Source organism: Bombus impatiens, unplaced genomic scaffold, assembly GCF_000188095.3.
Source record: "Bombus impatiens unplaced genomic scaffold, BIMP_2.2 scf_1055, whole genome shotgun sequence".
NCBI classification, from domain to species: domain Eukaryota; kingdom Metazoa; phylum Arthropoda; class Insecta; order Hymenoptera; family Apidae; genus Bombus; species Bombus impatiens.
In genome coordinates this window covers 374,885-390,452 of record NT_177474.1, presented here as the reverse complement: position 1 = coordinate 390,452, position 15,568 = coordinate 374,885, and the positions used below count along the sequence as shown (strand labels likewise).

The 15,568-nt window shown below is 35.3% G+C and overlaps 2 protein-coding genes across 7 annotated transcripts in view; both read left to right on the top strand.

Annotated features, from left to right (window-relative positions):
• Window positions 1-5,393, top strand: part of LOC100744786 (cGMP-dependent protein kinase, isozyme 2 forms cD4/T1/T3A/T3B) — a 54,084-nt gene extending 48,691 nt beyond the window's left edge. For all 3 annotated transcript variants that reach the window (XM_024370899.2, XM_024370897.2, XM_024370898.2), the window contains 8 exons: window positions 1,934-2,153; window positions 2,239-2,302; window positions 2,377-2,549; window positions 2,804-2,950; window positions 3,598-4,044; window positions 4,181-4,480; window positions 4,557-4,619; window positions 4,723-5,393. In XM_024370899.2, coding sequence (XP_024226667.1) covers window positions 1,934-2,153; window positions 2,239-2,302; window positions 2,377-2,549; window positions 2,804-2,950; window positions 3,598-4,044; window positions 4,181-4,480; window positions 4,557-4,619; window positions 4,723-4,888 — 1,580 coding nt within the window. In that variant the 3' untranslated portion in view covers window positions 4,889-5,393. The remainder of the gene's footprint in view (window positions 1-1,933; window positions 2,154-2,238; window positions 2,303-2,376; window positions 2,550-2,803; window positions 2,951-3,597; window positions 4,045-4,180; window positions 4,481-4,556; window positions 4,620-4,722) is intronic.
• A 577-nt stretch (window positions 5,394-5,970) lies between these two features.
• LOC100744669 (piwi-like protein Ago3) lies at window positions 5,971-15,365 on the top strand. Of its 4 annotated transcripts, none has more exons than XM_012391254.3 (13): window positions 8,832-8,902; window positions 9,276-9,561; window positions 10,459-10,774; window positions 11,625-11,780; window positions 12,096-12,294; window positions 12,365-12,678; window positions 12,756-13,017; window positions 13,101-13,454; window positions 13,524-13,774; window positions 13,838-13,988; window positions 14,063-14,260; window positions 14,364-14,555; window positions 14,649-15,365. In XM_012391254.3, the coding sequence occupies exons 3-13, from the start codon at window positions 10,473-10,475 to the stop codon at window positions 14,976-14,978; spliced, it is 2,709 nt and encodes a 902-aa protein (XP_012246677.1). In that variant the 5' UTR covers window positions 8,832-8,902; window positions 9,276-9,561; window positions 10,459-10,472; the 3' UTR covers window positions 14,979-15,365. The 4 variants fall into 4 exon arrangements, with proteins under 4 accessions (XP_012246678.1, XP_012246677.1, XP_012246676.1 ...); XM_012391253.3 differs by having other exon boundaries at window positions 9,276-9,639; XM_012391255.3 differs by lacking the exons at window positions 8,832-8,902; window positions 9,276-9,561 and adding an exon at window positions 5,971-7,329.
• Window positions 15,366-15,568: the final 203 nt, after the last annotated feature.

The window sequence follows — 15,568 nt, the reverse complement described above, 5'->3', positions numbered from 1 at the left end:
CGCGCTTTTCCTAGAAAAGAAACGCGGATCTAACGAATCCAGATGAAGTCGATCCGTTTACAGAGAGGGTATTGTCGCGAACGAGTACGCGTTTCTCGGAATTCCGATGCAAACCACCGTAGCGTTGGTTCGATCAATTTGCAGATTTCCACCGATCCACGCTATATCGATTCGATGGAACGCCGAAAGGATCGACTTTAGGATTTACGTCGATCAAACGTTCTTCGTTCCTCCCGGCGAATAGTACGAGTTCTTAAACCCCATTTTTCGCAACGTTTTCTTCTCATTACGTCAACGCGAAGAAAATAATCGCAGCTTCGTCGTACGCGATCCGATAGCGACGCCTAAAATCACCGATTGCACGCCGAGTATCGGTAACAAAAATTTTGAAGTCGACGGTATCTTGCTAATACCTTGAAAAATTACTAAACCGCATAAGGGAACTTCCGCCGGGTAGATAGCAGTTTCCTCCGCTTTACGTTCTCCGAGTGGAGCGAAGAAAGAAACGACGAATTGCGGAATAGCGCTCCGAAGAATTGTTTACGGTCGGTAATAGCGGCACAAACAGTCTAATCGGAGAAGCAAGAACGTGGGCGAAATCGAGTATACAATGCACACGTTAACGGTAAGCGAACAGAAAACTGCACAGGTACCGGATGCTTTTATGAATAGGCCCATTGTACGCTAAGGGATTGGGTCTGAGATAACTGCGTACGTTCGTTACATCCGGTCCACACTCGCGTCCACGCGCTGAAAAATGTTGATTACTATAGCAGAGAGGGCAATCTTTACACACTGCCGCGTGACGCAATTTGCTCCATTCGGACAACCGCAAAATTACCAGTTTTACAAGATGTTTCTTATTTTTCGTCGCGCTTAAGATTTCTTGCGGGGTTTTTGGTCGTGCGAGATTTTTTAATGAGGCACGCGGTTTAATGCCGCGCATTTATCACGAAACATTGCTGAAGAAGCTCGGTATAACATTATCTAAAAAGTAATTATTAACGACATTGGATATTTGAAAACTTTGTTAAACAGTGTAATTTAAGGCCCCGACTGTTCCCCTAATTTATCAGTTAGAACCGCTTCTTCGATGATAGCGGCGCGGTTTATCATCGAATAAAAGTACGATCGATGAAAGGAATTTCGAAAAGCCCGATTCTGTCGATACGATCGTATCTTTGATGTTTCCACGTATGATAGAAGAATATGATTTGTATGCGTTATATAGCATAAGCTTGACGAGTCGTCTAATGTGTTTTTGATTATCTGCTGCGAAGATTTCAACAGCATGCGTCCGCTGGATTGCAGGATTTTCGAGATAGCGTAATTACATCTATCGAGTTACTTCGGATTGAAATATTAGACGTTCCAAGTTATCCAGAAACGCGAATCAAATTGTTCGCGTGTAACGCTAAATATGTACAAAAATGAAATACGAATTTCAAATTACGACGAATACGAGGAATTAAGATTTCGTAAAAAGTACATCTGCGTGATCCGCAGCTTATCCTGCCAGGTTCCATCGTGCGTAACAAACCACGCAGGTATTGCTCGAATTTTGTAATAATCGATTTTTGCGCCAACAACTACGTCATCTGGTTCTACCGACTGATGCACGATATTCTCCTTAACGTGCATGATACGGTCGATCGTTTGTTAGCGTGAACCGCGACTAGTGGGAAACTTCGTCGTAACGCGATCGCCTGCGCTGGTTAGTCGAAATTTATCTCTCGGCCGCGTTGGGAAAAAGCAACGAGAAATCTTCGTTCGATGTTTACTTTCGTTTAATGTGATAAAAAAAAAAAAAAAATGTGTTCTCAGGAAAAATCACATCCTGCTCGATGATACTGTACGTTGTGTGGCACGAAAATGATGACCGAGCGATGTTTGACAGATCCAGCAAATACTAATTGTTCGACCTTGTTTGCAGAGGGTAAAGTGGAAGTGTCTCGCGATGGCAAATACTTGAGCACTCTGGCACCGGGCAAGGTGCTCGGTGAGCTGGCAATTCTTTACAATTGTAAGAGGACAGCGACGATAACAGCGGCTACAGATTGCCAGCTATGGGCCATCGATCGGCAATGCTTCCAAACGATTATGATGAGAACCGGCCTCTCGCGGCAGGCCGAATACACGGATTTCTTAAAGAGGTAAAAATCATTTCCACGCGATAACTGTATCAGAGCGGAAGAGCGAAGACACGCTTAACGAACGACGTGATTTTGTTCGTTTCAGCGTTCCTATCTTCAAGAATTTGCCCGAGGAGACTTTAATCAAAATTTCAGACGTATTGGAAGAGGTAAGCTTTGGTATCTTCTCGATGATACTCTTCTCGTTTCTCGTTTATTCCATATCGTGTACGTACTTCTACAGACCTTTTACAACAATGGGGATTACATAATCAGGCAAGGAGCAAGAGGAGACACGTTTTTCATAATAAGCAAAGGGCAAGTTCGCGTGACGATAAAGCAGCCCGATACTCCGGAAGAAAAGTACATCAGGACGTTAAGCAAAGGCGATTTCTTCGGCGAGAAGGCGCTTCAAGGGTAATTGTTTCAAATTTCGTTAGATTATTACAAAATAGGGGAATTCGATCGGTATGAGGGAACAATTTCGGATATTAAAACGGTAAACAACGACGAAAGAGAAAAATTTAACTTGTAATTTGTATTCTTTGCTTGCCAAATATAGGACGTTACCACAGTATGTACGTAGTCGATATACTATATGTCGCACTTTCGTCTCGTCGTAATGCCACGGTATCGTCCTAAATATTAAAGTGCACGAAACGTTTCCACAGAGACGACCTGAGAACGGCCAACATAATCGCTGACGATCCGGAAGGAGTGAGTTGCTTGGTGATAGACCGTGAAACGTTCAATCAGCTAATCTCGTCTCTGGATGAAATTCGTACGCGGTATAAAGACGAGCTCGTGGAACGTAGAAGGTGAGCCTTTATGAACTTACAGTTCGCAATCCGATCGTACGCCGGTAAAACGTGGCTTTATTACTAATAACCGCGTTAACTCTCATGAACGTTAATTATACACGACCATAATCATGATCGTGAATCGTCTGTTAAATCCCTGGTCTATGTGTATCTGTATGTTATGTTTCACGCCTACTACCTAGGATGGGAGAATAGAGCGTGCTATCTCGGAGTAAGTTTCGCGTTACGGTACAACCATGTGTGTGCTAATGATTCGACAATTAAGCTAACGTTTCGCTTTTTTCTTCGAGACGTGCCAGCAATTTGCATTAATGCCGCGTCGCTTAGAATAGAGGCTCGCATAACACGGAAAAAATGAAAAAGATTAGAAACTAACTAGTTGTTAATAAACCCTATTAATGCGGTATTAGTGTAATTTAAGAGCATAGCATCTCGATATAGTTACTCTTAAAAATACTCTGATTACGTTAGATCGCTATTAGGTAATGTTTCAGGCTGGAAAGACATTTTCGCTTGTTCTTTTATTACTCGTTGGCAATTATTTCAATTTCTGACAAGAGTGTACCTGCGAAAAGTTAGTGTAATTAGCGATCGTGCAAATATAGAACGAACGAATCCATCATCCGAATAACGCTTTGATACAGGTTGAACGAGGAATTCAGAGATTTAAGGCTACAAGATCTTCGACCACTGGCTACTCTAGGTGTAGGCGGTTTCGGAAGAGTCGAGTTGGTTCAAATAGTCGGGGACAGCAGTAGATCCTTCGCTCTAAAACAGATGAAGAAAGCCCAGATCGTTGAAACACGACAACAGCAACACATTATGTCGGAGAAAAGAATTATGGGTGAAGCTGATTGCGACTTTGTCGTGAAGCTGTTCAAAACGTTCAAAGACAGGAAATATCTTTATATGCTGATGGAAGCTTGCCTTGGTGGCGAACTCTGGACTGTTCTAAGGGACAAAGGTCATTTTGACGACGGCACGACACGATTTTACACCGCTTGTGTCGTCGAAGCTTTCGATTATCTTCACTCTAGGAACATTATATACAGAGATCTCAAACCGGAGAATCTTTTGCTTGATAGTCAAGGGTAAGATGATTTTTAACGTAGATCTAACGTACAGGATGAGGTAAAGAAAATTTCCTCCGACACGTATCACTGTACATAGATGTGATACGGCAACGTAACATCGACGACATTCTTAAACGATAGTCATATTTTTTAGATACGTAAAACTGGTTGACTTTGGTTTTGCCAAGCGTTTGGATCACGGGAGAAAAACGTGGACTTTCTGTGGTACACCCGAGTATGTTGCACCGGAAGTTATTTTAAATAAGGGACACGATATCAGTGCCGATTACTGGTCCCTTGGTGTACTGATGTTCGAACTTCTCACGGGTACACCGCCATTCACTGGTGGCGATCCAATGAAAACTTATAACATTATTTTAAAAGGAATCGACGCTATAGAATTTCCTAGATCGATCACACGAAATGCAACTGCGTTGATTAAAAAGCTGTGCAGGTAATGATTAAACTATTATCATAATATTAATTAAACTATTATCGGATAGACCGTGAAATTAATTATTTATTTTAAGGGATAATCCTGCAGAGCGTCTTGGATACCAAAAAGGTGGCATTAGCGAAATACAGAAACATAAGTAGGTGTATCAAAATTTGTATTAGTTGCGTAAAAAGAAATTAATTGCGTGAAAAAGAAAAGGGAGAGAAATTGTTTATCAACGATCCTATTTTCTTGTTTAGATGGTTCGATGGGTTTAACTGGGAAGGCCTCAGATCGAGAACTCTTGAACCTCCAATCATGCCACGTGTTCAAAGTGCCACCGATACAACGAACTTTGACGAGTATCCTCCGGATTCAGATCCTCCTCCTCCTGACGACTTATCCGGCTGGGATAATGATTTTTAATCGATATTTAATTTATTTGTTCAAAGAAATCGTTATTTCCGAAAGAGAAAAATGTTGGAAAAAGCTTCGGCTCGTGTCGCAAGAATCGCAAGATAATTGGAAGATCGGTGGAGAACGTGACCATCAGCATCCGCATTTATTCAACGAGCTGGTACTATGTGATGTTTAGATAATTGTTTAAAATAACATCGATAACATCGATCGCCGAATACTATAATACAAAGAAAACGAAACTGGCCTGTGATACGATAATTAGGCCGTTGAAAATTAGCTTTTCCAAACTTTTCGAGTCTATCGAATGATTCGAAGATAGAGAAGATTATCTTTTTACCGTACTATCTAACAAGAAATATGAATTTTCAAGACGTCGGCCAAAATATTATTGGCATGAATCAAACATGCGTCTAATTTAGGAAAATCTTTACACGCACGAGCTCGCGTTCGATAAGATTAGAACTCGAACGTGGCATCGTGAGACGCGCACGAATGCGTTAAGTGCCATACCTAACAAAGGTAAGAGTCGAATACGATACGTGTGTACGAAGCGTCCACCTGAACGTGCACGATGTACAGTGAACTTAAATTGTAAGAGACATCTTGCCATCGAAATTGCAAAGTCGTGCACACAGTTTTACAGAATGAAGCATGTCGGATTCTTCTAGCGTCCGATTCATTGTTGTTTGATTTACTCTATAGTTTATTGTAATAATTCTATTTTAATTAATCATGCGAAAACGTGACTCCTGTAAATAATTGACTATAAATAAATATATATATATAATATAAAAATATATATATATACTTAGCAATTCAATGTATATCGATTATAAATAAAGTTTTATTAATGCTAATGGTGCGTAACTGGTTATTGTTATGGTTATCGTATGTTTGTCTTAGACTCCTTTCAAGCAAATTTTGTATTTTATTCAATTATATTTTTATATTTGTAATGTTTTTGAAATTTAATTGCACAAAATTCCTTGTTTCTACTAATACTCGTATCCCATACGCCTGCCCATCGACAATCGTCTATTATTAATTTTATACATGTACAAAAGGCAGATGGAAACGCGAAAGTAAAATCAAGATAACGTATGTGTCACGTTTCGCGCTCCATACGGGCTGTAGCGTGAAACAGGAAAAGGAATACGTCGTAACTCGCGAATAGCGCGAGCCATAACTCTCGGCAAGTGGAATTAGTAACAGAAAGCTTAAGGGAAATAAAAAATACGTACGAATACTTTAATATCGCAACAAATCCGCAAACAAACGCACAACGATATTATCGAACGAAATTAAAACCTGCCCTAAGAATATCGAAATCGAAACAAGGAACAATGAGACGTCCGCTGAGATGCATCGCCTTGCGCGCGCTCTACCCATCACAATACCCAGTACGATAAGCAGGCAACTGTAGCGCGCCAAAGAATCAAGTATCGGCATCAGCAAAGGTAACTACGTGTCAAGAGGAGTACGACTTATCATCGGCAGAAACTAGCAGTGCAAGAGGAATGCAGCAGCAAGGGCTTCTAAAGAAGAAACCTAATACCTTCGGAAGGACGTCAGCAGAAACGAAGACTGCAGCATCCGCAGAAATAATTACGTGCCAAACTCCGCGTTACCATGGAATAAACCGTCACGTGATAATTATACCATGATAGTTTTGGTATAAATAAGCGTAGCCACTTAGAGCAGAGTTTAGTTGAGTGAAAAATTAGTCGAGAGTTAATATCAAGTTGAGCGAAGAGTTTAATTAAATTTAAGAGTTTAAGAGTTGAGTCGAGTTTCTCAGAAAACTATTTAAGAGTGTAGTATCGTGGGCAAAAGGCCTAAGAGATATCGGGTGAAACATAAACCCGTCCGTCAATGTGTCGTCGGTTTCGTGGAGAAGGCCTACATAACCCTGGCTACGAGCGGTTGTGGAACACGTGCGTGGTGGGGCTGAGACAAAGGACGAAGGGATATTAAGGAAGAAAGACGAATTAACAGGCAGTGTCAGTGGAGAAACCGCAGAGTGTTAGTTGAGAAATCAGAGAGTGCAAAATGCGTTGTCGAGAGAATGTGAGAGAGAGCGTTGGATCCGTGGTGACGAGAGTTGCAAATTAACTATCTAGTTGTCTTAATTATGGCACGTTGTTGTATTTAGTTTACGTTAAACAACCATCGTTTTCTGTTTAATCAACGTCTGTACAATCCATTTATTGTAAATAAAGTAATTGTAGCATAAGATCCTAAAAAAGTGAACATCAAGAAGTAAATCTGAACAGCCAGTCGTTCATTGTTCGTTAGTCGTTAATCAGGAGTTAAAAGCGTACAGTACGCGAGTTGAAATCAGTCAGTCTTCGAACAGTTATACTTAAACAGTTTAATCAATATACTACTTAGTGCGATATTTTCGATTCAATCCAAATAAAGTGCGATCGGTAGTATATATAAACAAGGTAAGAATTGTATACATTGTAACACTCTCTTCTCTAAAATTTCGGACTTGTAATACATTGAACATTTGAATAAAGTAGGCGTTGACTATTAGTATCAACAAACAAGAATTATTATTGTATATTTAATTGGGCCTTCTTTAAGAATATTAAATATTAAAAAGCGACCATTTCCTCTGCTAACTTGTGATCTCGTCGCGACGGTTCGCGCGGATTACGGTGCCTTCAATAATCGAAGACGCCTACGGGTTTTTCGGGTCTTTGGGCAAGATTTGCGAAGCCACGTTGATTGCCATAGAGAGTATTATTGTTACGAACAATCTTTGTTCATGCCAAAAGCAAGGAATTACAGAGACGAAGACCATAATAGTGAGAAACGTGCAAAACATCGGTTTAAACGTTTGTTAGCTGCCGAAATTAAAGGAGAAGATGAGGGGAGCCGAAAGAATTAGGATTAATCCTAGAGCAAATAGAAATTAGTTTTTAACTTTTTTTAAGTAACAGTATGATCAAAGGAAACAATCACAAAAAATTTCTAAAATGTCTTAAGGTGTATTTTAAAGTAATATATTTCATGTCTCAAATTTTCGTGTAACAATATCTACTGCAACAAATAAATTACAATTTTTCCTTAGATTTTTCTTTTGAAATTTATATTCTCTATTTGCTACTATTAGTGCTTCAAATTAGGCTACGTTAGATGTATTGAATAATGTTTTATCTTCATCTATTGTTGAGTATTCTCAATTTCAAATCATTTGAAATAAACGCCGCATAGTGTTAATTTTAAGAATGAATGGTTGCAACCACGGTCATATAAACGATCTAGATCATGATCATATAAACAAGTCTCGACTATGATGTAAAAGACTTGGGAATTGCCATTAAATTAGCCTCTAAAATAGCTTATCAGTTCGGGTATACGAATGACGCCAGCAGATAAATTTTGTCCTCAGGCCTTACTGTGAGGTCAGTAAATCTACACTGGCTAATAAAATGACCTACAAAACTTGACCTCCTATCAAATTATCGATCTCGACCTCAGCCATAGAGCTATCAAGATAGAGTACGTGAGCGAGCTAAAAAAGCGCTATAGAAATAGAAAGAGAACGTTGCATATAGACCTCTTGTGTTCTTGTTTAATAACGCATGCACATTTGCATAATAAATATAAATATATAAGTATAACGGTCGACTAAGGACAGGATAGACGTGACATTAAATGGAACTTTGTGTCTCATGTTATAAAATATCCGTCAAAAAATCAGAATGTCTTACGCCATCTACGATATTCTGCTGCGAACATAGGAATTATTACAAACAACTCCTTAGTGATTTTATCGCCGATGAGACGTGATGTTTGTAACATCAGTTTACCGACGCTGTTTTACCGATAGAATCTTTAAGAATTTTTGCCTCTGTCGCCCCTCTGTATTTCACACCGGAGGTGTCGCGATCGCGAGCTTGCCATCAACCATGATATCACCAGCCACTAAAAAGTAAGTTGCACCTCCACGTAGGCCAGACGGTTGTATAATTGATAATCGGGCCTTTATTTTTCATTACGAAATTTCTCGTGCGTTACTATTTCCATTGACATTAAGCAAGTAGAGACAAGTCGAAGTTATAGATTGCAAAATTCGCACCTTTTTGCATTAAAAAGATTGTTGTTTAAGAATTTTAGACTTTTAGTTCCTTTAATGGTTCCAAAATAAAAAATAGTTTCACTTAATAGTTTCTAAAATGAGTTGTTAATAATAATAAAGTTGTTTATGCAATCGGGACGTGTTAAAATCGGAAAATGTTAAGAATGTAATAGGTTCTGCACGAAATTACCATTCTAATCAGATGCCGAAGTATAGGATTCTATACACTTCCTTCACAAGCTGGCATATTCTATATCATCCTCTTTGAGAATTTCCTCTCTGATCATACTTATAGTTTCATAGGAAAATTCTGTTTTAATTGAACCCACTACTATGCTGAATCGATAATGTCGCATGTGAGACGGAAGCGATATGGGGAGTCAGGTGACCCCCAAAACGTGGGACACAAAAAAAACATTGAATGTCAAGTGTTTCTCCTGTACTTGCTTCTGTATGTCAGTGTGAGACCTGTTTATATGAAAACAACCGTGACCGTGACCATGTGACCACATTCTAACTGCCAGAGATTTTCTCTCTGTCATTATATGTATATAAAAAGTAGCGGCACATATTGAAAAACATGCGACAAGTACGTACTGTTTTACATTAGTTTTCAAAGCATTTTCATACGTGGATTCTTCTTATATACTCATATTGTTTAGTAAAGGTAAAATTTTTATCTATCTATCCATTTTATATCTTGTTTTCTTTTCCTTTATCATTCTTTCATGCATCTTAATAACACGTTGAAAAAGAATAGATATATTTCAAAACTTTTCCTGTAACTTTGTTTTAAACTTTAACTTCAAATTAATATGATATGTATATGAAACATGTATGTATAATGCATTCAGCATAATTTTATTGCTTCCTATTAAAAGCTAACCTGTATTCTTTATAAATAATAATTTGAAGTAGCTTAAATGTTGTTTAATAATAAAATAAATAATAAAAAGTAAAAATCGATATGGATTAAAAATTTATTTTTGTTATCGTTACATAAACAATATTCGGAATGTTAAATAAACTTATTTTTTAAACAATTTTTGTTCTCACTACACGTGTCTTGCTTTCAGAGTTCGTTCCGTATTTATTTAATTTACGAGTAATTGTATGTGTCTATTTTTTGAGTATTCTTATATAATATATTTAAATTTCCACAAAAATTTCATAAAATATATATTTCTTTTATTCATATCTTGATTAAATTATGAATCGATATATGAGAGTATAAGTTCAATATTTTACTGTGTCATAAAGCTTTATACTCAAAAAAAATTCTCATAAGGAACTTGCGCTGAAATTTTTTTTAACATTTTCAGTTTTCCCATTTTTATCTTTCATTATTGAATTATTGAATTGTTTCCTATTAAAAAACACAATAGTGGAAGTTCTCATGCGAGATTATTATATGTAGTTATCATAATTGTTTTGATATTTTTATTTATGATACCTTCGTGTAAAACAAGATTAAATTATATTACAGTATATATATGAAAAATGGAAGGAGATCAGAGAAAGCAAACTGGTAAAGGAAGAGGAGCTATTCTTTTAAGGCTCATGAAAGAAAGGGAAAAATCTAGAGATACAGCTATAAGATCATTATCAAAAAGTCAAAGTCAAACGCAATATAATGTTCCTAATCCAACTGAAATACCATCCAGTTCTAAAACAGGACATGGAAGAGGTAATTTAATAAGCACATTAAAAACAATGCTACGTGCTAGTGCATCAAGTTCTAAACCATTAGAAGTAGCTAGACCAGGTAGAGAGTTGTCAATCAACAAACCTAAAGCTGCTGGGTATGTATGCCAAATTGTAGGTATATTATTTTTAATTATATCTTTAAATGTATTTTCATCTTTCCAAAAATAGTATAATATCATACTACCTTCGGGGTAATAATTACAAAAATGTATTTGTTACGTTAAGAATCAATCATTTAATATATTATTTAATAAAATCATTTAAATTTACAAGTCTCTTTCCTCAGTTTAAGGATCATCTAAGAAAAGGGTATACCTTGTCAATTTTAATAATTTTCAAATATGTTGTTGAGATCAACATGCTGAATAACTTTTTCTTATACATATAACTGCCACTTGGGTTTAGTTTTTTGAGATATTCATAAAAATACTTTTGCTACTTTTTATCTTAGATTAGAGTTGATTTACCATTATGTATGGACATGCTGATGATATTATAGATGTGTTTTTGCTAAGATGCATTCATAATATAAACTTTATACGTATCACATTTAAATTTGTAAATGCAAGAATGTAAAAAATGAACTTAACACATAATTAGTTTAGCTATGTGAGAGCCATCAACACATATATAATATCATGAAGTCTGTACATTAAGATAACCGTAAACTACCTCAAGGATGAAGAGATTAATCTAACCCAGACCAAAAATAAAAAGTACCAAAGGTGATTTTATGAATAATTCAAATTAAAGCCAAGCGGCAATTATATGTTTAAGGAAAAGTTGCTGAGAGTTGTCTTCCCAACAATGTACATATTTAAAAGTGATTGAAATCAGTGACGTATATTCTCTTCTATATAATTACCGAAATATGCTTTAAGAAACATAAAATACATGTTACAAGTATATATATTATTAAAATGAAATAAAAATATATTTTTATAGCTTAGCTGAAAAACAATCAGACATTGCTGTACAATCTTTTGATGATGAAGGAGTATTAGGTAAATTATCCGATATAACAGTACAAGAAACAAGAAGTATATCTAAACCATATTCAGCATTTAAACCAAAATGTCGACAAGGAACAAGTGGAACTTCGTAAGTATTGATATATGTACAAGATGTCTCTGCAATTATGATATGATCAAAAGATAATTCCTCATTAAAAAATATGCTAAAAATACAGACTGAAGAGTTTGCATATAAGGCTCTGTTTTCAGAACACGACTGTAAATGCCACCAAGTACATGTACATTAATTCCATTTTGAAAATGAGTAATCAGTTTATACTGTCGATTTTGATCATTTTGTATTTAATGATTGCAAAGATACCTGTAATAACCTGTAATAATAAAATAAATAATAACAACAAAATTAAGTGAAACAAATTAGAAAATAGCAATAAATTTTTAGAGTACAGTTAAGTGGTAATTATATAAGCCTCAAATTAAATTCTGGAAAAGGGTTGTTTAATTATGAAGTCAAGTTTAATCCTGATATTGAGTCAAGACCACTTCGTAGAAAACTTCTTAATCAACATTTACAAGCACTTGGACGAACAAAAGTATTTGATGGAGTAACGCTCTATTTACCGCATAAGTTACAGCAGGATGTAAGCAATACATCAGCAATGAGACTTTAAAAGTACACATACATAGATTTATATGGTTTGCAATTTTTAGATAACCATCCTTGAATCTATACATCCTATGGATCAGTCAAAAGTGGAATTAAAAGTAATATATAAGAAACAACAAACCATGTCTGAGAACATTCCATTTTTTAATGTTTTACTTGGCCGTGTTTTACGATCGCTTAGTTTAGTTCGCATTGGCCAACATAATTTTAATCCAAAGGGAATACATCCTATACCACAACATAAATTGGAAGTGTGGCCAGGATTTGCAACAGCAATTACTGCGTATGAAGGGGGTTTAAAATTATGCATAGATGCACGGCATCGTGTTATGCGTACAGAAACGATACGTGATATAATGTAAGAATTGCAAATAATTTCATAAAAAATGTAATATTGTAGTTAATTTTATTTCATCGTAAAATACAACGATGCAGGATCAACTTCGGAGGTAAACCGAATTTCAAAGATGCTGTTGTAAGAGAAGTAATTGGGTTATCCGTTTTTACAAGATATAATAATAAAACTTATCGTGTTGATGACGTTGCGTGGGATAAAGATCCAACATATGAATTTATTAAAGGAACTGAAAAAGTTTCTTTAGTAAATTATTATAAGTTTCATTGGAATATAGAGATAAAAGACAAAAATCAACCACTTTTAGTTCATTGTGATAAATTTAGATCATCTACTGGTCAGGTAAGTAATGAAGTTCTTCAAGCAATGAAATGTAAATGTCGTTTAGTCCGTCTCAAATTCCATTGTACAAATTTTATATGTAGACACAAGAAAAAATGATATTGTTGGTTCCTGAGCTATGTTACTTAGCAAGTTTGAGCAATAGTGTTCGTTCAGATTTTAGAATTATGAAGGATCTCATGGCAGTGACTCAAATGACTCCCAATGCCCGACGTGATATAATTAGACATTTTGTGCAAGAAATACAAAATAATGATGTACCACGGGGAATATTAGCTGAGTGGGGTTTATATCTGGAACCTGATGTAATAGAATTTACAGGCAGAGTTCTTAATTCTGAGCGCGTTTCCTTTGGTCAAGGCACAAACTTTACACCTTCATCTGATCGTCCTGTAGATTGGGGTCCAACTGCATCTAGAAATGCTCCTTTTAGAATTGTAGGTACTTTTATATATTACATATTTAATAATTTGATAGTGACACTTAGAATATAATGATATTTTTAGCCTAATCTGAATCATTGGTTTATCTTGTATTGCCAAAAAGATACAAGATGTACACGAGAGTTTGCTGGTATGTTCAAAAATGTTACAAAAGTTATGGGTATGACTGTTAGAGACCCACAGATGGTTTGCTTAAAAGACGATAGAATTGAAACATATGTACAAGCACTAAGAAAGAGTTTCCAAGAAATGGCTAATCTAATGGTTATCGTGTTTCCTACAAACAGAACTGATAGATATTCTGCGGTAAAAAGGTAAAACAGTTTATACGCATGTTTTATAGTTTCCATATTAAAAATATATTCTTCAATATCTAGAGTATGCTGTGTAGAAATGCCTATAGCTTCTCAAGTAATTATGTCTAGAACTATTTCTCGTGGTGACAAATTAAAGAGCATAACAGAAAAAATTGCTTTACAAGTTATGTGTAAGCTGGGTGGAGCACTTTGGGCTTTAACTATACCTATGGTATGAGATTCACATACATATTTATAATTTCAATCTAAAGAAATAAACATAAATACAAAATTTCAATATGTTAGGACAAATGCATGATATGCGGTATAGACGTATATCATGCAGGTAATGGCCAATTAAAAGGGAGTGTTGCAGGCTTTGTAGCAAGCCTAGATCAGCTATTGACAATTTGGCACAGTAAAATCTGTATACAAGGTAAACGTCAAGAAATAGTAGATATGTTGCAAATATGTTTAATTTCGGCTGTAAAAGCCTACTATAGAGTAAGTAATCTTTAACATTCACTGTATATATACATACATTAATATTCTGTATACTAGTTATCTGTAATACATTTGTAAATATTATTATTATTTTGTTTTGCAGCGTAATACGTGTTACCCAGATCGTATTATCATATATCGAGATGGAGTTAGCGATGGACAATTAGAAATTGTTGTCAAATATGAGGTAAAACAGCTATTAGCATCATTTAAAGCTATAGAAATAAATTACGAACCAACATTAACTGTAATAATAGTTCAAAAACGCATTAATACCCGGATATTTGAGAAATCTGTAAGTGCCTAAGAAAGAAGGAAATTACATATTAACAACTTATAGTTCTTAATCATATATATATATTTCTTTATTTATTATATTTATTTATAGAGCTCGGGATTGAGGAACCCTCCACCAGGAACAATTGTGGATTATTACATAACAAAACCAGATGTCTACGATTTCTTCTTAGTTTCTCAAAACATACGTCAAGGAACAGTATCACCAACTCGCTATATCGTTGTATATGACAGTAGAAATATGAAGCCTGAACATATACAACGACTAACGTATAAGCTTTGTCATTTGTATTATAATTGGCCTGGTACTATAAAAGTTCCAGCTCCTTGTCAATATGCACATAAGCTTGTTTCTCTCATTGGTCAAAATATACAGCTAGAACCACATCAATCGCTTGCCGATAAATTATATTACTTGTAAGTTTTATATATGACTCAACATCCTAGGATGTTGTTAATCAGATCTGGATGCCACATGATTTAGTATAAATCATAAGTACTTATTAGACTGATATTGATATAAGGGATTTAATATGTTCACACAAATATAGTTTCATGTTTCACTGACATATAAACTTGAAAAGTATTATAGAAGTGGTAAAGCTATTTTTTTGTAAGGTACTACTAAGTCATTTTTTCTGTCATATATTAATATATGACAATAATATCAGTATTAAAACCACTGCTGAATAAGCTGTTTTAATCGGTAAGTTGTAATATTTCTTCACTCTATATAAATATAACCGAAACATTGTCAGGGGTAAAGATAGCAATTTTGCAAATTCACAAATATAATGTTATATTTGGATAAGTATAGTTTATATATATACATAAAATGTAATTTAGGAATTTTATATCATGTCCATATAAATACTTCTCAATTACTATGTATAAAATTAAACTGAACTGTTCAACAATAAAAACAAATATTTTATATTTTTGTTACAAATATAATTTGTATACTTAATTATTTAAATTTTGTTTATTAATATCCCTTAGAATATACGGATA